Raw genomic sequence first — 19775 nt, forward strand, 5'->3', positions numbered from 1 at the left:
CCTGGCCCCAGCGTGGTGGCGAGGGGCGGGGTGGGGGGGCCATTCCTCCTCACTTCTGGCACTCTCCAAACCAGTCTGCCCATCCTCTGGGTCCCAAAGGCCTGTCCCCGAGGGAACAGCCTGGTGGTCCTGCCTCCCAAGGACAGAGTCTGTGTAAGTCATTAACACCTGCTGACCCAAGCCAAGGGCAGGATAACCAGGCCAGCTTTCTGGCACTCTCTCAGGTGTCCCTTTTCCAAGGACGAAGCAGAGGCAACAGTGACCACTCCCACTGTCCAGAGAGGAAGTCCCTGTCCCAGAGCCACATGGTCATGGTCAGCTGGTGGCAGAGGCCTCCTGCTTAGAGCTCTTCCCCTGGCGGGGGATCCTGTGTATGTTCTAGCTGACTCCACCCACCGCCCCGCAAAGCCCACCCTGGCTCCTGAAACAAACTCCTGACCATCAGCTCTGCCCAAAGGTAAATGCCCCAGGGCCTCCTGGCTCTGCCACTCCTTCCTGGGGTGGCCCAGGGCATGGCCTCAGCTTCTCTTCTCAGTCGCATGGGGGGTTGCGATGGATAACCCGAGTCTCGCCCCTCTGACAGGCATCAACCTGGCGCCTTCCCCACCCTCTGCACTATTAAAACAGAAGCCTCATTAAGGCCAATTAAAAGAGGCTCAGGCCTCCTGAGCGCCAAACGGCTACGGCAGGATGGGGTCAAGAGGCACATACTGGTCACGCCCAGAGCCCTCTGTCCGGGGAACCAGCCCAGTCCAGCAGCGTGGGCCCTGCCCTGCGTCTCCAGCCTTCCCCAGATACACATCGGCCTCCTGACCAAGGCTCAGGAATGCTGCAGGGGAATGCTGAGAACTTCCAGGCCTGCAGGCATAACGTCTGGCCAACCAGACCCCCGCATGGGCATCCGTGAATGGCACCAGCTGAGGATTTTCAAATCGGAAAATCTCAGACTCATTAATTGGAAAGCCTGTAAAACCTCAGGTTTCCCAGGGTCCGGGAGTGACAGACGCTGCGGTATCACTGAGCTTCCCAACCCCCCAGGACTGGCCTAGAAAGGACTTGCCCAAGGTCTCACTGCAAGCCAGAGAAAACCCGAGGCCCCTGGGCCACCTGTTGCCCACTGGTCTCTACTGTGTGCCGGCAAGCCCCTGCTTGAACTCCTCCAGGATGGGGAGCTCACTACTTTGCAACCCAGACTATTCCCAGAGTGACTGTCAGGAGAGAGGGGAAGACGAAGGAAGAGAGGAGAGAACTCGCACTGATGTAACACTCTCTCCACCACTCTGACGTGGCTGTTGGCATCACCGTAGCAACGAGGAGGCAGGAACAGAGGGCCAGAGGGGCGAAGTGACCATCCTGGGACAGCACGGCTAACTAAGTGGAACAGAGACTTGGCCATGGGTCTGTGTGGTCTGCAAGTCCCTCCTCCCACTGCCCTGCACTGCATTTAACCTGGGAGGACACCTGGGGAGCCCTCAGAAGCCAAGAAGGAGGCAGGCCAGAGCCTGGCAGGACAGAGGGCAGAGTCCTGGAGCAGAGGTGAGGCCCTGACCTGCACTCAGCGTCCTCGGATCGTTCAGGAGCTCGTGAGCGCTCACCACTGTTACTGTTCCAAGACAAGTGTCCAATCCCCGTTTTGTAGATGAAGAAACTGAGGCCCAAGGCCACGCAGCAAAGGGGGTGGCAGCGCCGCACAGGAGAACCAGGGGACTGTGAGAGGACCGGCCCCTCTCTGCTGGCCTGGGGGGAGGTCCCTTGGCCTCAGGATGTTTGGCGAAACCGGGAGACCAGGAGTGCCATGCAGGCCCGCCAGACCAGACCCTCAGGTGAAGGCCAGCAGGCTCTGTCCCCACTCTCAGTGCCCTAACCTCAGTATCCTCATCTGGGACATGAATATGACAACAGGGTCGCGGGAGGGAGGGCCGTGTCGGCAGCGGGGAGGCTGCCTGTCCCAGCACCAGCTGTAAGAGGCGGGCAGCATGTGCCCGGCCCCGAGCTGCGGGCCCTCCTTCCTGGCAGAGCTGCTCCTGGCTCTTCTCAAAGTCTCAATTAGGATGCAAACGCCGTTGGGTAGGAAGCCTTGGAGAGGATGGAGCTAACACCTGGGATTATGTTATCAGATGGTTCCCCACCTGGCAGGCGAGGGCCCTGGGCCTGGGCTGGGAACTGCGGGAGCAGGCACGAGCCCCTCCCCGGCTCTTCGGCATGAGCCTGGCCCTGCTGCTGCTCACCTGGGTTCCAGCAAGCGCCGCATACGCCCTGGAAACAGCTCAATGGGCCTTCTCAGGGCCTCTAGGGGACAGCCTCGGTGCCAGCGAGCTCAGGGGGAAATGAGAGCCCTCCCTCCTGCTCCTGGGGGACCTGCAGGGGTCTCAGCTTTGGGTGGCCTATTCTCCCCAGTCCTGATGTGCTCATACTTCTACCAGCACTCCCCCCGGGAGAGCCAGGTGGCTGGGAGCCTGATGGGGACCGGGAGCCTGATGGGGACCGGGAGCCTGATGGGGACCAGGAGCCTCATGAAAGGGCTTTTACTGTCCTGAGTCAAGCTGGGGGCAGCAGCAAGGCGCCAATGCTCCCACTGGGGGCAGGGCCCAGAGAGGACAGCCAAGAAGCCACTCCCGTCGGGGGACATGGGGCTTGAAGCCCGCAGACCGAGGTTCTGGGCCCGGCTCCTCTAAGGCGCCTGCCCTCTCTGGGCTCCACCAAGCCTCGGGTCCCTCATCCGCCCCAAGGAGGCAACACCTCCTCAGCGCAGGTAAAGTGCCCGCTCAGCACCTGGCATACAGCTGGCATTTAACGAGCGCCTCATTAAGCTGCTTTTATTCTCTGGGAGCTGAGCCGTGAGCCAGGACTTCAGCGTGTGAAGGCAGGAGCTGACCGAAAACACTGTGGGGTTACCTGCTTCCAGTCTCCTCCTGCCTGAGGCAAGACACTGGACCTCTCTGGCTCTCTCTGTTCCCAAGGCCGGGCCTGGCAGGCCTGAGAAGTGGGTTCTAGTCAGCCGTGCTCACTCACTCGCCCTCATGCTCCCTCGGTGTCCTCACCTGTCCACGACTCACCCCCAGCTCTGGGACCCTCCCCGGACTGTCTGGGGTTGGCACAGGGGTCCAGCTAGGAGCCTTTCCCCGAGGTCGTGGATGGGGGCTGGGGTGGCACTCCCTCCCCAGCCCCCTCTGGGACCCAGCCCAGCCTCACCCCTCTCTCTCTCTCGGAGGCGGCAGGGGAGCGAGGCTGGGGCTTATCCCTCCTAGGCATGACATTACAGGCCCAGCCTCTGGTATGCAGCTGCAACCCTGAAGGAGGTTTTTCCCCAGGTAGATCATGGGTCCTGGGGCGGGGGGAGCGCGGTTAACATCTCAGAGGCCTGTGGGGCTGGAAGACAGGTCCCAGAGCACAAGCTCCCTGCTCAGCACCATACAGCCAGTACGGTTAAGATCCAGAACCCACTGGTCTCCTCCCCCAGAAGAGTTCAGAATCGCAGGGCAAAAGGGTGTCAGAGCTGAAGGGACCCTTAACAATCGTCAGTGCCTGTACCCATTTTACAGACGAGATGATTGGGGCTCTGAAAAGAGCTGGGGCTTGTTCTAGGTCTCCTAGCGGTGGAGGAAGAGCTGGGACCCTGGGCTCCCGGTGCTGGGGCCCACTAGTTTCGTTCTCATGTTTTGGCAAAGGGGTGAATTCAGCAGCCTTGATGGGAACACAGCCGCTCCCTGGCGGCCACGCTGGGGCGGGCTGAGTGTGTGCTGCGTCACTTCCCGGCCCCAGGGTCTGCCTGCCGTGCTGACAGGCCAGGGGGAGGAGGAGGTGGCGGGTTGGGCTGCCCTGAGTCAGCACCAGCAGCCCCAGCCCAGGTGCCCAGTTGGCAGGGGGTCAGTGTTTGCGCCAGGCAACCGAACAGCAGGCTCCCCATCCCAGGCCTGGGGAGTGGGGAGTGTTCTCCCCGCACTACTGCTGGTGGGGTGCAGAAGAGGATGCAGGGCGAAGGTAAAGATGTGATTCACGGGGAGAGATAAAGCAGGGAGAGCTCCCAGTGCCAGCGGGCGGGCAGGCCAGGAAAGCACCTTGTCAGCATGGGCCGTCAGCATCCGTCAGCAGCACGGCCTGGTGCCGGAGCCTGGGAAGCAGCAGGCGCAGGGCAGATGGGAGGCTTGATGGCAGCGTGTCTGGGATGCCCCTCCCTGCCCTGCCTGTCACTGTGTTCTGTCCAGGCCAGGATGGGCAGGGGACCCATCTTGGAGTCTAAGGATGACAACAGGCCTGGTCCCCACCCCTCCACCCAAGAACTTGCTAGGTGACATCAGCAGAGATGAACCAGTCGTGCCTCAGTTTCTACATCTGGAAAATGGGCAGATCCCACTATCTGAAATTACCAAGTGCCTCGCGCGCAAAAACCAGTAGCTGTTGTCATTACTGCCCACCCACGCGCACACACTATGCTGGCCTCAGGTCCCTGGATGGATGTGACAAGCAAGTACAAAGGATGGAAGCAGAGGCATGGCTCACCATGGCGCCGTGGGGTTCGAACAAGTCCCTGTTCTCTCTGTGCTCTCAGATGGAAGACCCTAGACCCTCCTGCTGGGTCTGAGAGGCTCCCTACCATCCAAGGGGGCAGGCTCAGAAGTAAGCCGCTTTTCTCAGAGGGGTCAGGGAGCTGCACTGACTGAGGTACCACACAGACCAGGGTTTCAACCCGAGATGGACCTCTCCCCAGCCATGTCACCTTGGACAGGCAACACCAACAACCTGGTGGGGCTTTCGTGGGGAGCAAATGAAGTTACAAGAGGCCCAGGGGACTGCATGGCATGGCTGGGTCTCAGACCAGGCTGCAGACATGTGGGGAGGATGCCTCGTGCCCAGCCTGGCCCCGGGTGCCCCTATCTGGTCCCATCGCTGGGCCAGGCCATCAGTCTTCCTGTCTGGGGCAGATTAGACGCGCTGGCCTTTCCCATGCCAAGCAGGGATCTGGTGTCGGTCTCCTTCCTACTCCTGGTGGGGAGGAGAGGGAACCCTAGCACAGCAGGTCAAAGCCCCGCCCCGGGGTCTCAGTTTCCCCATTTTTAAAAAAGGGGTCAAGGGACCCCAACAGACCCTCCCAAAGGACTGGGTTGCACAACTTCATCAGACATGACATCAGTCGCACCTGCCTACCCCCTGGCAGGTGTGGGGTAGGATAGCTGCCCAAGAGCCATGAAGGCCCCTTCCTCCTCTCACTTTCCCTCCTCTTCCTGAAACTCTTCCTCACTCTGGTCACCCGATTCCATCCCCTCAACAGCCAAAGACGCAGCCCCAGGCTCCCCTCCACTTTATACATCAGAAACCTGAACCCCAAAGCTGCCTGGGAACAGGATGCAGGCCAGGCTCCGAGACACAGGCTCTCCGACTCTGCCAGGGTCAGAGTGCCTGTCTGCGGGGGACAGGCACTCCACCTTTCTAGAAACCTAACCCATGGCCACCTTGTCAGCTCCTGACCCACTTCTGGTTTCTCTGCCTATGAGTCTCCCCAGGCTCTGTCAGCCAGGATGCTCGCCAAGACCAGCGTTCTGCGCTCGTACGATCCGCTGCCCAGCTTGGGGCCTGGCGAAGGGTTAGAGTCTGCTAGAAACACCTGCACCAGCACAGATATTGCTAACCACTCACCACCCTCTACTGAGCTCAGGCCTGGCCTCAGGTCAGCTGAGAATAACTACCCAAACCAGGGATACCGCCCCTCGCGGCAAGGGAAGAAGCAACGCTGGAGGTCCCTTCACCATCCCAGCCTGGGAAGATTCTGTCCTCACAAATCTCACAAAGAGGCTCAGAGAGGGCAAGCAAGTCACTCTCCATTGCCCAGCACAGCTGGGAAATAGACTCATTTGCACTGGGACCTCCACGCCAGCCTCAAAGGGACCCAAGCTCGTGTTTGGTCTCCGTGCCTCCTGCACCACTCCTGACTCTGTCCACCACCCAAGAAAAGCCACACCAGTGTCTCATGGTGTGCGTGGGAGCGTCCTGCTTCCCAGGTGTGAATCAGAGCCATCTCGAGGGACAGTAAGTAAGAGAAAACCCCGAGATTCCTCCCCACCCCACCCCATCACAACACTTTCTTCTGGGGAAGCTGCTTGCCGGCTTTGGGGCAAATCATAACACGCCCCTCCCCCACAGCAATGCACAAAGGTCCCTTGAGATGGGGCACCCATGGTCACCTGCCAGAGGATCCAAGTACCCTAATCCTGCACAAAGATACTGAGGAGCCCCAGGAGGCCAGGGGAAGAGGCAGCCTGGGAGCAGCAAAGAGACCACAAGGGATGGCAAAGAGACCACAATGGTCTCCGCATTGGTGCTGTGAGTTCACGCGCACCGAAATGGCAGAGATGCTGGGGGCTGGCTCAGGTGCACAGGACCAGCTTCCCATCAGGGGACCCCCACCCAGTAGCTGGCTCACCTTCTGGGCCTGACTGATCATCTTCCGCACCACCTCTTTGATGTGGGCCTGCCCATCGATGGGGGGCTGCATGTAGACGCTAGCCCGGGTCACACCACGGTAGGCAATGGTGTCGGGCCAACCCAGGTCAAGCTGCGGGATGGATCGGTCAGACTTCTGGGGCCAGTACTCCAGGGAGGGCAGTGGCTCGGCCTCGGTGGGGTCCCCACCTGCCCTGCTGGCCTCCTCACTGTCACCAACGCCATCGTCCTCAGGTCCCCGGGGCCTGCTGGCAACCCTTGGGTCCTCAGAGCCTGGGTCATACACCTCAATGGTCTCCAGGATGCGCTTGAGCTCCAGCTCCGAGAGGAAGTCCCGAATGTTCTCCCGCTTCAGCACCTCGTAGAAAGCCTCCCTGCCACGGGCCACCAGGGCCTCCAGAGCCAACCGCTGCTCCTCGCTGTAGAAGAACTCGGGCTTGGACTCACTGGAGCGCCAGTTGACGTGGCTGTCGTCCAGACACTGTACCTGGGAGAAGGCCATGTTGCCACTGCCCCGACGACGCTTATGCCGGGTGGGCGGGTGACAGAGAACTCCACAAGATCAGGCTCGTGAATTCCGGCGCGCTCTGGGGCTCCACCAGTGCCTCAGCGACTCTGCCCATATGGAGCCTGCGGGAGAGCCCAAGTGAACGCAGAGGTCAGGTCAGGGTGCAGGCGGGACCGGGGAGGGGCGACACGGCGACAGGGCGGGGGTGGGGCGGCAGTGGGCGAGACGGCGGGGCGGGACCCACGCCTGGGTGCGGTGCGCCTCTATCAGTAGGGGCCGCGGGACCCACATCCCGGAGGAACTGTGGAGCTGCCTAAAGTCCTAGGCAACTTCTGGGAGGAACCAGAGTAGGCAGGGAACTTCCCAGAAGTTTCCAAGAGTGGGAGGCAGGGCACAACCCGGGTGGCCTCTGGCCCAGCTCGGCGGCGCCCTGCATTCTGATGGCTTCCGGGAAGGGCACGGGGTCTTAAAATCTACGGACCCGCAACCCGAGAGGCCTGCCCGGAGGAGGCTCGAGGAAGCGCCGCTGCCCGGCCCAGGATCCGGGGCGGCGGGCCAGGACTCGCTTACCGGGCGGGCGCGGGCCAGAGCCGGCAAGGAGAGGCGCGCAGGCGGAGCGCAGCGCACCGGCGGCGGCGGACTGGTGACTAATGCAGCCCCGCCCACCCCGCCGCCGCCACCTGCGGTCACGTGCGCCCTAGGGGCGGGGCCGGAAGCTGATTCAGACACCACCACCACCACCACCCCCCCGCAACCCCCAAGGGATACCTGCTTGGGGTGGCTGTGGGCTGCTCCTCCTCCTCGGCTCCCCGCGCCGGGTGGCGGAATTCTGGAAAGCCCAGGGACCAAAGTCCAACAACGACTGGAACATTGGAGCCCAGAGAGGGACAGTATTCTTACTGAGAACACACAGCAACTCAATAGTCTTTGCGCTCCTCCCCCTGACTCCCAGGGTTGGTAACCTTGGTCCAACCCTATCAGTGTCCAGTTTCCCAGGTGGGATGGGAAGTCTGTGCAGATACCCATCTGTCCAGTTGTGGAAGCAGAGTTAAGGTACTGGACTGGGAGACCCCATGGCAAGGATAGGGCACCGTCTTACCCAAACTCAGGAAGGAGCCTTTATGGAACCTGGTGTGCATAGAGCAGGTAGATACCCAGTTCTTAGTCCCTATCCCTGCTCCTTACTGGGACAGGTTGCCCCCAGGGACTGGTCCCAGATGATGAGCAGGGCCCACCTGAACCCTGGGATGGGGAGAGCCAGAGAGGGCTGCTGAGGGCTGGAATCAGACCCAACTCTTGCGCATATACCCTGTGTTCCCCACCCCACTCAGCCACAGAGGAGAGGCAGCAGTCCCCAGGGAGCAAACACTGCCTTGGGAGCCCTGAAGGCTGATTTATATAGCCTCACTGCCACCCGAGACCCAGAACAAGAGTCTCTGGGCTTCAGCTTCTCCTTTGGCACTTATGACTAACCCTGGAGCTCATGAAGGGAGTCCTGGCTCTCTGGGCTGAAAAGGAAGCCCTCCAACCTTGCAGTTACCTGTCCATATTTACAGATGCACAGGAAGTTGTTAGAAAGAAAAGAACAACAGCACACCAACAGAGAGGTCACAGGCAGCCTTCTCCCAGTGGCATCATCTTGTAGAACTCCAGTACAGTAACACAATAGCCAGAAAATTGACATTGGTGCAATCTAGAACCTATTCGGATTTCACCAGTTTACAAGTGTTCCTGGGTGTGTGTGTGCACGCGCAATCTTGTGTGTAGATTTGTGTAGTCGCCACCACTGCCATTAGGATGCAGAACTGTTCCACCATCACCAAAACCTCCCTCTCTACCACCATACCCACATGTCCATCCCTGACCCCTGTCAACCCCGAAATCTGTTCTCCATCTCTGCAATGTTGTTATTTCAGGAACGCTATATAAATGGAAAGTGTAGCATAGAACCTTTAGAGATTAGCTTTTTCTCCCACTCAGCATAATTCTCTGACAAGTCATCCAGATTGATGTGCATGTCCGTAGCTTAATGATCTGTATCATTTCTGTTGCTGGCTAGTATTCATGGCATGGGTGGACCAGAGTTTGTTCAACCATTTCTCCTGCTGAAGGACATGAGTTGTTTCCAGTTTGGGGGCTATTATGAACGTAGCTGCTACGAACCTTCATATGCATGTTTATATATTCATTCATATATATGTTGTATCATGTATTTTTACATTCCTACCAATTATATACGAGTGATCCAGTTTCTTCACATCCTTGCCAACATTTTATGTTGTCACAATTTTTTTATCTTAGCCACACTGATACGTGTGTAATAATCTCTTCCTATGGTGTTAATTTCTATTTTCCTAATGACTAATGACATAGAACATATTTTCATGCACTTATTTGCCAGCTGTTGGTCCTCTTCAGTGAAATGCCTGTTCATGTGTTTTGCCCATTTTCTAAGTGGATTGTTTGGTGTTTCCCCTTGAGTTTGAGAGCTTTTCTCCTTTTTTCTTTTTTTAAAGAGAGAATGAGAGTGAGTAACAGTGTGAGCAGCAGTGGGGAGGGGCAGAGGGAGAGAGACAGAATCTCAAAGCAGGCTTCATGCCCAGCACAGAGACTGACATGGGGCTTTATCCCGCAACCCCAACCAAGATCCAGACCTGAGCCAAAACCCAGAGTTGAACACTTAACCAACTGAGCCACCCAGGCCGGGGCTCCCTGCTCTTATATATTCTAAATACAAGGTCTTTGTCAGATCTATGGCCTGCACAGTATTTTCTGCTGGTCTGTAACTTTTTAAAAAAATATAAAATACAGGGGCGCCTTGGTGGCTCAATTGGTTAAGCAACTGCCTTCAACTCAGGTCATGATCCCAGGGTCCTGGAATCAAGCCCTGCATCAGGCTCCCTGCTTGGCATGAAGCCTGCTTCTCCCTCTCCCACTCCCCTGCTTATGTTCCCTCTCTCGCTGTGTCTCTCTCTGTCAAATAAATAAATAAAATCTTTATATATATGTGTATATATATATAATACAATATTATTAATTATAATCACTATGCTGTACATTAGATCACCAGAATTAATTCATCTTATAATTGGAAGTTTGTACCCTTTGACTAAGATCACTCCTTTTCCTCCATCCCACAGCCCCATCATTTTACTCTCTTTTTCTGACTTCAACTTTCTTGGATTCCATTTGTAAGTGAGATCATTTAGTATTTGTCTTTCTCTTACTGACTTACTTCATCTAGTATAATGCCCATAATGGTCCACCAATGTTGTCACAAATGGTAGGATTTTCTCCTTTCTCAGGGCTGAATAGTATTTGTGTGTGTGTGTGTGTGTGTCTATGTGTGTATGTCGTATCTTTATCCATTCATCTGTTGATGGACCCTTGAGGTTATTTCCATGTCTAGCTATTGTGACGAATGCTTCAATGAACATGGAGTACAGACATTTCTTCAAAGTAGTGATTTCATTTCCTTAAGATATATACTCAGATGTGGCATTGCTGGATCAAATGGTAGTTCTATTTTTAGTTCTTTGAGAAAACTATGTACTGGTTTTCATAGTAGCTGCACTGATCTAGGTTCCTACCAGTAGCACACCTACATGCACAAAAGGAATTCCCTTTTCTCTAGATCCTGGCCAATACACGTGATATCTCTCTCTCTCTCTCTTTATGATAGCCATTCTAACATGTGTGGGGCGATATTTAATTGTGGTTTTGGTTTGCATAGCCCTGATGACTAATGATTTTGAGCACTTTTTCATGTACCCATTGGCCATTTGTATGTTGCCTTTGGAAAAAATGTCTATTCAGATCTTCTGCCCACTTTTTAATTGGATTTTGTTTTGAGGTTCTTTTTTGGGGGGGTTGCTATTGAGTTGTATGAGTTCTTTATATATTTTGACTATTAATCTCTTATCAGTTTTTTGGCTTGCAAATATTTCTTCCTAATCTGTAGGTTGCTTTCTCATTTTGTTGATGATTTCCTTTGTGGTGCAGAAGCTTTTTAATCTGTTGTAGCGCCCCCCCCCTTTTTTTTCTTTTGGTGTCAAATTAAAAAAAAAAATCATTGCCAAGATCAATGTCAAAGAGCTTACCACCCCTCCCATATTTTCTTCTAGGAATTTTACATTCAAATCCCTAGTCCATTTTGAGTTGGTTTTTAAGAATGGTTTGAGATGGTAGCCCAGTTTCCTTCTTTTGCATGTAGCTGTCCTGTTTCCCAACACCATTTATAGAAGAGACCGTCCTTTCCCCATTGTATATTCTTAAATCCTTTGTCCTAAATTAATTGACTATATATAGTTTTGGGTTTATTTCTGTGGTCTCTATTGTGTTCTATTGATCTATGTGTCTGTTTTTGTGCCAATAATGTATGGTTTTGATTACTATAGCTTTGTAATATAGTTTAAAATCAGGGGGTGTGATGTCTCCAGTTTTTCTCTTCTTTCTTAAGAGTGCTTTGGCTATTTGGGTTGTTTTGTGGTTCTATACAAATTTTTAGGAAATTTTTTCTATTTGTGTGAAAAATGCTATTGGAATTTTGATAGGGACTGCATTGAATCTACAGATGACTTTCAGTGGTATGGACATTTAACAACATGAATTTTTGTAATCCATGAACATGGTATATCTTTCTTTTTATTTGTGTCATCTTCAACTTCTTTAATCAGTGCTTTATAATTTTCATTGTACTGGTCTTTCACCTCCTTGGTTAAATTTATTCCTAGGTATTTTATTATTTTTGATGCCATCATGAGTGGTATTGTTTTCTTATTTATTCTTCCTGATGGTTCATTCTTAGTCTATAGAAACACAACTGATCTTTGTATAGTGATCGTGTATCCTGCAAATTTACTGATTTTATCCTGTAGCTTTTCTTTTCATCCTTTTCACAGGTGTCTCACACTGAACTTCTAATTTTGTTGAGGTTTACTTAATCCATTTTTTCCTCTTATGCATAGTGCTTTTGCTGTCAAGTCTTTGAACTCTTTGCCTAGCCCTAGGTCCTGAAGATTTTCTCTATTTCCCACCCAAATGTTTGATAGTTTTTACATCTTACATTTAAATCTGTGATCTATTGTGAATTAATTTTGTGTCAGGTGGAACATTTAGGTTGAGGTTGAGTTTTGGTCTCTGGATGTCCCCCAGAAGGATTTTATGGGGGAAGAAACAGCCTCAGAGAACTTAAATAATCACCCAAGATCACACAGTATGGTGTTGGGATAGTGGGACTTAAACCCAGGTCTGTGTGTTTTTCTCCTACTCCTTACTGCAACATCTACATCTGGACTTTCTCCCTGGGATGGGCCAGGGCTGGTTAGGGAGTGGGGAGCAACTTGATTAGCCCTCATGATCTTATGTCCAGTGGCCTCCTTGGGAAAGGGTCATTCAGTCTATCAAGAGACACTGGCAGAGGCTGTCACAGGTCACAGAGTTAATGGTGCCCCGAGGATATTGCCTAAAGCCTGCACAAACATCCACAGGTTGAGAGTCTGAATGCCTATGAATTCCCTGAGTTTATGAAGGAGGGAAGGGTATTCCCGAGAGAGGGATCAGCAAAAACGGAGGCCCAGAGGTGTGGCTAAAACTGGCTTAGTGGGTAGGGGGCCATGAACGACACATTTAGAGGCTTGTGGTCCTTCTTGCAGGGGATGGAGAGCCAAAGAAGTGTGTGAGCAGGAAGGAGGTGGGCAGATGGATGGTTTTAGAAGGTCCCTCTGCTGTGTGCAAGGAGGGTGGGTTAGAGGGGGCAAGGCGATGCAGTAAGGAAGTGATGCAATTCACCTGGTTCCCAAGCCCAGTGGCGGGACTTGGTATTGGCCACAGGGAGGGAGGACATGGGGGACGAGGAGAGGGCCAGCACCCAGGCTTCTGGTGTGGTGGCCCTGGCTAGACAGAGGTGCTGATGCAAAAGTCGAGCCCAGCTGGGGAGCCCACAGGCCCCTTGATTCTTGCCCAGCTCAGAAGCAACCCCCCCTCCCTTCACTGTCCTGAGGCTGCTCACTGCTGAAGGTAGCACATTCAGGGGACTTTAATGGCGACACCTCTGCTGCTGTCATAAAAGAGAGGTTGCTCTTTCTTGCTGTTCAGCACAAACTCAGGCAAACAAGCCAGTGGTGCCCAGAGGCAGAGGCCCATGCCCAGAGCCTGGAATGGGCTGAAAAAACTGGGCCAGAATCTCCTGACTCGGGCTTTCTGAGCCATTATGTGGCTGTGACTCCTCACCCGTCTCTCCCAGGAGGGCTGGGTCTGGGCATCAGAGCCGGCCAGTGCAGGCCCAGAACCTGTCAGGAGGGGCCCATCACCCGCCCTCTGTATGCTGGACCCTAGTGCCCACCCCACCCCCAACCCCAAAGTCCCACCATGGGGCCTGGGACTTGACCTGGGTCCCACTGTGTGTCCCAGCCAAGTTATGCCCTTTTGGTCCCAAGGGTTCCAGTCCACTGCTGGGCTGCCGCTGGATCAAGCAGTGCCTGGACCTTTTCATGACTGTTTTGGGGCATCCTTTCTCCTCCTCCTCCTCCTGCTCTCCTCCAGTGCCTGCCTCCTTCTCTACCACCATTCACTCCATTACTCACTCATTCATTCACAAATGTTCCCAGCCCTGAACTGAGTGATACCTGGGACCTGGAGATGATTCAAACCCAGTGTCCGCCCTGGGGAAGCTCCCAGTCTGGTGGGGGGAGGTGAAATCCGCAGACAAACTATCATGATTCAATCCTCCGCCATAGGACCTTTTGAGAGGAAGCTGCTTTGCCTGCTTGGTGGGCGGGGAGGTGCAGAGGGAGTCAGAGAAAGCCTCAGAGGACCAGCCCTTTGCAATGGGCCGGGAGCAGGAGGTAAACAGGGGTAGGACAGACTCCTGGGAGGAGGGGACCTCGTCTGCAAAGGCCTGGAGGCGGCCAAGTGCTGGGTGTGTATGAGAAAACAGCAGCCGGTTGGGTGGCTGACGCACACACACTGGGTGGGAGGGCCTGGGACCAGTTGACAAGGACCCGAAAGGCCATGGAAAGCGGCTCTGGGCATGGGGGGAGGGGGGCTTCTGAGAAGGAAGTAGTGTGAGCAGAGGTGTAATTTTGCAAGGATGGGGAGGATGGAAGGGGGCAGGGAGGGGCTGGTGCCCAGGAGCGGGGTAGGAGCCAAGTGAAGCAGGCAGGGGTGTGGCAGGAGAAACCAAGGGGCTGGGGGGCTAGGGGCTGGGTAAGGGGAGGGGAGGAGAAAGGACAGTGAGCCATTACCAGGTGGAGGCGGTGGAAGAGGACAAGTCTGATTAGATACACTGATTGGGAGGTGCCCTGGGGATGACTGGCAGTGGATGCTGCAAGTACCTGGATGCAAGAGAGGGTCTGGGCTAGGGATCAGGATGCCAGGTCCTTGAGGATGGCGGGGTGAGGGGGGGGTGATTCCCCAGCCCTGCTAGCCTGGAGGAAGGGGATCTGAGACTGCCGTGGGTTGGACATCCATGGAAGGACTTTTCAGTAGGGTCATTTGGAGGGGGCTGTGGTGAACTTGGGAGTGCCTGGTCTGCAGCGGGAAATGCTGCTGCCCCCTGCCTGAGGGAAATATAAGCCCCCACACTGGACTCCCTTCCCCCTAGAGCGCTGGTCCAGCTGTGTCTCCTTCTGAACTTCCCCCACCATCCCCCTCATCTCTTTAGCTCCGAGTCTGTGGGCCCCCTGCTGAAAATCCCGAGGGACAGGGGCCACAGGGTAATGAGGAGTATTTGGTGGGAGGAACACATGAATGCGGGCTGCCCACTGTTCCCGCACTGTGCTCAGGAGGCCGGCTGCTGTGGGCAAGCTCTGGGAGTGGGGTCCACGCTTCCTGCCCCCCAACAGGGCTCTGCATGAGGGGGCTTGCTAGGGAGGCCTGGATGTAGGGCTCAGTCCAGGCACTCACCCACAGATGAGCGGTGTGCGCCCCTCCTGCCTCTGGGGAGATGGCCATGGTGATAGTCCCCTTCTTACCAGCTAGCCACTCACGCCCACCAAGAAGAGGAAGAAACAAATCAGCAGGCCCCAGTGGTCCCGAGCAAAGAGATGAGGAAAAATGTGGAGGGGCAGGGGGTTCAGGGGATGGACCCAGGAGTCACTTCTGAGCGGGTCCCCCCTGGAAGGCCTGGGCACAGGGGCTGGTGGGGAAGGCCTCAGGTGACAGGGAGGCCCGTGTGGCTGGAGGAAGGTGCAGGGGGTGGGGGGCAAGGAAGGGGACAAGTCCGGAGGAGCCCAGCCTCTGTCTCTATGACGGGAGGGTCTTGCGGACGGCAGAACTATTAGAGAGTTCTGACCAGGGTATGATCAGGCTCCCCTGTGTTTTTCACGTCCTGCAGGAGCTGCTGGAGATAACTTTGGGGGGGTGGTGTTAGGGGGACAGGCCCCAGCCTAAATCTCTGAGCCCAGGGGTTGGAGAAAGTGCCCCTCTAGACTGCCTTTGCCCCTCCGGGGAGAAGGGCTGGGGGCAGGAGGGGGGTGAGGGAGACCAGCACCCCAGATGGCTTCTAACAGCAGACTGTTACATGGGCAATGCCACACCGCAGGTGAGCTCCCTGACCTGGCCTGGGACAGGGAGAAGACATTATGACGGAGGACACCGAAAGGAACAGAGTCAAGGGTTTAGGGGCCAGAACAGCTCTGAGGCCAACCCCTCCTCATGACCCAAACTGGGAAACGGACCCAGGACCACGTAGCTCCTGGTCAGAGATGGTGACAGCGCAGGGCCCCGCCGGGCTGGGGTCTTGCCAGACCCAGGTGCTCACGGCTGTGGGAAGGGTGGGGTGGGCGAGCTGGGATATACTGGGCATCCCTCTGATGCAGATGACGTGGGCTGCGTGGTGCCGTCCGAGTGCCTGCGGGCCTGCGGGGCCGAGATTGGCTGCTCCAACATCGCCTACCCCAAGCTGGTCATGGAGCTGATGCCCATAGGTGAGACTCTGGGAGGGGTCAGGGCGGGGTGTGGGGTGGAAGGGGGTGGGCAGCAAGGCTAAGGGGCGGGATGGGGGGAGGGGCGCTGTGGAGGCCATTCTGGATCCAGTGTGACATCCAAGTGGGATGTCACTCATCAGGCAGGAAAGGAATGTAATAATGTGGGAAAATACTCACATGGACCCCCGCCATGGGCTGCACAAGATTCTAAAGACGTTTCATGGGAATACCTTCCATCGCCTCGAGAACCCTAAGGGCTGCTACCATCATCCCCATGTTGGAGACAGGGGACTGAGACCCAGAGAAGTTGCTGGGGCTTGCCCAAGTTCACGTGGCCAGTGAGCCCCAGAGCTGTGTTCTCAGCCCAGATAATCTGCCTCCAGGGCTTGTCCTCTTCCCCCGTGCTGTCCCATCCCCTGAGTGAGGTCAACCTGCTTCCCACTGCTGGCTGTGATGTAGTCAGCTCCATTTTATAGATAGGGAAACTGAGGCACGGAGCGGGGAAAGCGACTCCTCCATGACGACAGAGTGGCTAAGACACGAACCCCAGTCTGTCTGGCCCCAAACCCACTGCTGACTGCTAGGATCAGGAGCTCAGGCTCCCTTAAGCCCCACACCTCCTGCCTCCACCTATAGGTAGAACTAGGGGGCGGGTTTTGGACTTTCCCACATTCCTTGTCCAGCAGAGCCAAAAGAGGAGATAGCCTTCTGAGACCTGGTTTCCCCTTCAGATTCCCAGACCCTGAGTCTCCCTCACTCCCTGTGGCTTCCCCTCCAGGAGCTTTGTGGCCCTGCCCTGCTTTCCCTCCCTCCTGGGACGTGGAGGCCCAGGGGATGTGAGTTCACAGAGCTGGGATCAAATCACAGCTCGCTGGCTGAGATATTTGGGGCGTGTCACTTCTGCTTGAAGCTTCATTGTCCTCATTTGTAAATTCAAGATAATGACGCCTACCCACCCCTCAGCGTGTTGTTGCTGGGATTAAACATAATAATGCCAGGACACCGCCTGGCACAAGGCTTGGCCTCGCGGTGGGTTCCCACCTCTGGGCCTCACCTTCCTTTTCTGTTCTGGGGGTGGGGTTAGTTCGCTAAGCCCCCGAGTGCTGACACCCAGCCATTGCTGGGCCATAACCTCTCTCTAGGCCTTGAGCTCCCTGTCTGAAATGTGGGTTGAGAATAAGCCGCAAATTAATCCACCTCCCTGAGCAAGAGAAACAAGATGGAGAAACGTTTTTGGGGAAAACCGTGATCTAACTCACTTTTCTTTGGCCCCAACCCAGTCAGCACTATAAGTGAACAGAGAGGGCCACGGGAGGCCTGGAAGTCACACAGCAGGTCAGACACAGAACCAAGGCTAGGCAAAAATAGTACCAGGGCGGCTGAGCCCTCAGCGGAGGGGACCCTCAGTCAGGTTTAAACTAGGGCAAGGGGTGGAGGACAGACAGAGAAGCTGCAGGGATGGAAGCGAGGTGCTTAGACACTTGAAGAAAAAGTACAAGAGGCCTTGGATATACAATCAGACTGAGGCCCAGAGAAGGGAGCTGACCAGCCTGATGCCACACAGCACTGAGCTCGAAATTGAGCCTCCTTCTGTCTCTCAGGGCTCCTGACTCTCAGCCCCTCTCAAGCCCACGACTTCCAGAAGGCTTTTGCAAAGCAGACCCTCGTCCACCCCCGATGGGGACCCCTCCCTCATTTTCAGCCAATCCCTGTGTAGATTTTCTCTCTCTCCTGGGGAACCAACCGCATCTCTTTTTCCAACAAGAAAGGGGACCCCCTCTGCCTGCTGGGGCCTGCCACACACAGGCCACCAGGCCCTGCCCGGGTTATGACCTCTCAGCAGAGGGTCCCACCCCAGGCCTTCCTGTCCCCACCCCACTGCAGAGTTTTGCCTCTGGCAACTGTGAGTCCCTGGGCACCTCTCCTCCCGCTAGGAGCTTCCACTTCCTTGTCTGTCAACGGGTTAATAATGCTTCTGTCAAGTAAAGGCCTGGGTGTGAAAGTGCTTTGTCACCTGCAAAGCTCCGCAGAGACAGGAAGCTCCGAGTGCACCCAGAACAGCAGAAGTCATCCCCGTTGTGACAATGGGGCCCCGCAAGCTGCAGGCTCCAGCCGCAAATCCAGAAGTACCCCACCCCCCGCCTCCCCCCACCTCCCCACCCCTGCCCCGCAATTGCTCTTGGCCTCCTGCCTCTCCTCTCGTGTCTGGGCCTTTCTCCCATGAACACCTCCAGCCTCCTTCCTCCCGGGGCTCTGCTCTCGAGGACCTGTGAATGGCCGCTCCTGACAGTGGAGCCTCAGACAGGAGGATGCAGGCAGGAGGGGCTCCTGGGCAGGGTCACAGCAGCCCCTTCCCTGCCCTCCAGGTCTGCGGGGGCTGATGATCGCAGTGATGATGGCCGCGCTCATGTCGTCGCTGACGTCCATCTTCAACAGTAGCAGCACGCTCTTCACCATGGACATCTGGAGGCGGCTGAGACCCCGGGCTGGCGAGCGGGAGCTGTTGCTGGTGGGCCGGTATGGTGGCTGGGGGAGTCTTGGGGGGAGTGCCAGGCCCCAGGGACAGGCTGGGACATGGGCTCCCCAGCCACGTGAGGGATGGCCCAAGAGGCCTTCCCAGAGGGGGTCTTTGAGGGGTGTGTTGGGGTTTGCAGGTTGGAGAAAAGTCCATCCCCCCTCCCACGTGGCTCTGGTCACCCCTTCACGGTCATGGCCCTCATCTTTGATGTATCTCTTTCTCTAAGCTTCATCTGAGGGCATCTCTGCTGGGGAGAGGCCCCCTTCCCCAGCCATCCCAGAGATCTCTCTGTCTTCCCCCAATCTGAGCCCTTAGCCCTCCTGACAGAGGGGGCCCAGAGCTGGTTCTCAGGGGGGCCCCACTCAGGCCATAGCTGTCCCTGGCCCCCCTGAGCTTCTGCCGTTTCCTCCTAGCCTTGCATGTTCCCTCCTTTTCACCTCAGTGACTCACCCCACGATCTTTCTAGACTGCCCAAGTGACCCCTCCTCCACATAGCCCTCCCTGATAAACCCCGACCAAGGAATGGGCCCCTCTCCCCTCTAAGCCTCCCACAGGGGATCATCATCAGAATCCTCCCACAGCACACGTGTCTCCCTGATGCCCCCCTCCCCACCCCCTGCACCCACAAGGACAGTCTGGGGCTGTGTTGGCAGAGTACCCAGTAGTCCTTTGGGGTGAACTCCGCAGTGGGTGATGGGAGGTTGGCATCTCAGTGTGCGCATGTACGTGTCTGCTCGGGTCCTCTCCTAGGTCCCAGCCACCCGTCTCCCTCCAGGCCCTTGCAGCCCCAGACTCCGCAGGTCAAGGGGTCCAGCCTCCCGTTCCTAGCTCGACCAACAGGGCAGCCTCGGGCTCCTGGCCCTAGGCACCCACCCTCAGGGCGGGGTCTCTCCCGGAGCTCCAGGCACTTGTCCCAGGGATGCAAAACAGCCGAGCCTCTTCCAGAAGGGCCCTGTCGGGACACGCCACTCAGCAGGCAAGTGTGAGCTCATCTGCGGCTCACTGCCTCCTCCAAAAACAAGGAGCCTCTCCCTCTTGCCTGGCGGGAGGCTTCTGTGTCAGCGGGTCCTGGCCCCTTGACCTCCTCTCTCTGCAGTGTGGTTCCCCTGCCCCTCCTCCGTAGCTGTGTGGCCCTGGAAGCCTGTCCTTGTCCGACAGACTCCTCCACAGCCCTTCTGGGCTCACATCCTGGGACCTGACACCTGAAAGCCCCCTACCTCCCCGCCTCCTCGGAAGCAGGCTTCTCTCCTGCTCCCATCTGAGACCGAAGTCCTAAACTGGTTTCCCCTCTACCCCCAGCCACAGGGCCCTTGACCCTCCTTCCCACCTCTCTGACCAAGTCAAGCCCCACCCAACCCAGGCCCTGCCAGCCTGCCTGTGGGCA

At 56.2% G+C, this 19775-nt stretch overlaps 2 protein-coding genes across 4 annotated transcripts in view; one reads left to right on the top strand and one right to left on the bottom strand.

The window, feature by feature from the left end:
* FAM83G (family with sequence similarity 83 member G) overlaps positions 1-7564 on the bottom strand; it is a 30734-nt gene extending 23170 nt beyond the window's left edge. Inside the window, exons 1-2 of one of the 2 annotated variants that reach the window (XM_044249336.1) lie at positions 7517-7564; positions 6419-7068 (exon numbers count right to left, since the gene is read on the bottom strand). In XM_044249336.1, the coding sequence (XP_044105271.1) occupies positions 6419-6940 (522 nt within the window). In that variant the 5' untranslated portion in view covers positions 6941-7068; positions 7517-7564. Of the gene's footprint in view, positions 1-6418; positions 7489-7516 lie in introns of those variants that run through there. The other variant, XM_044249335.1, reaches the window with a different exon arrangement.
* SLC5A10 (solute carrier family 5 member 10) overlaps positions 1-19775 on the top strand; it is a 59390-nt gene that overhangs the window by 35832 nt on the left and 3783 nt on the right. For both annotated transcript variants that reach the window (XM_044249337.1, XM_044249338.1), the window contains 2 exons: positions 15766-15873; positions 18240-18390. In XM_044249337.1, coding sequence (XP_044105272.1) covers positions 15766-15873; positions 18240-18390 — 259 coding nt within the window. The remainder of the gene's footprint in view (positions 1-15765; positions 15874-18239; positions 18391-19775) is intronic.

This window comes from Neovison vison, chromosome 5 (assembly GCF_020171115.1).
Source record: "Neovison vison isolate M4711 chromosome 5, ASM_NN_V1, whole genome shotgun sequence".
Classification (NCBI taxonomy): Eukaryota; Metazoa; Chordata; class Mammalia; order Carnivora; family Mustelidae; genus Neogale; species Neogale vison.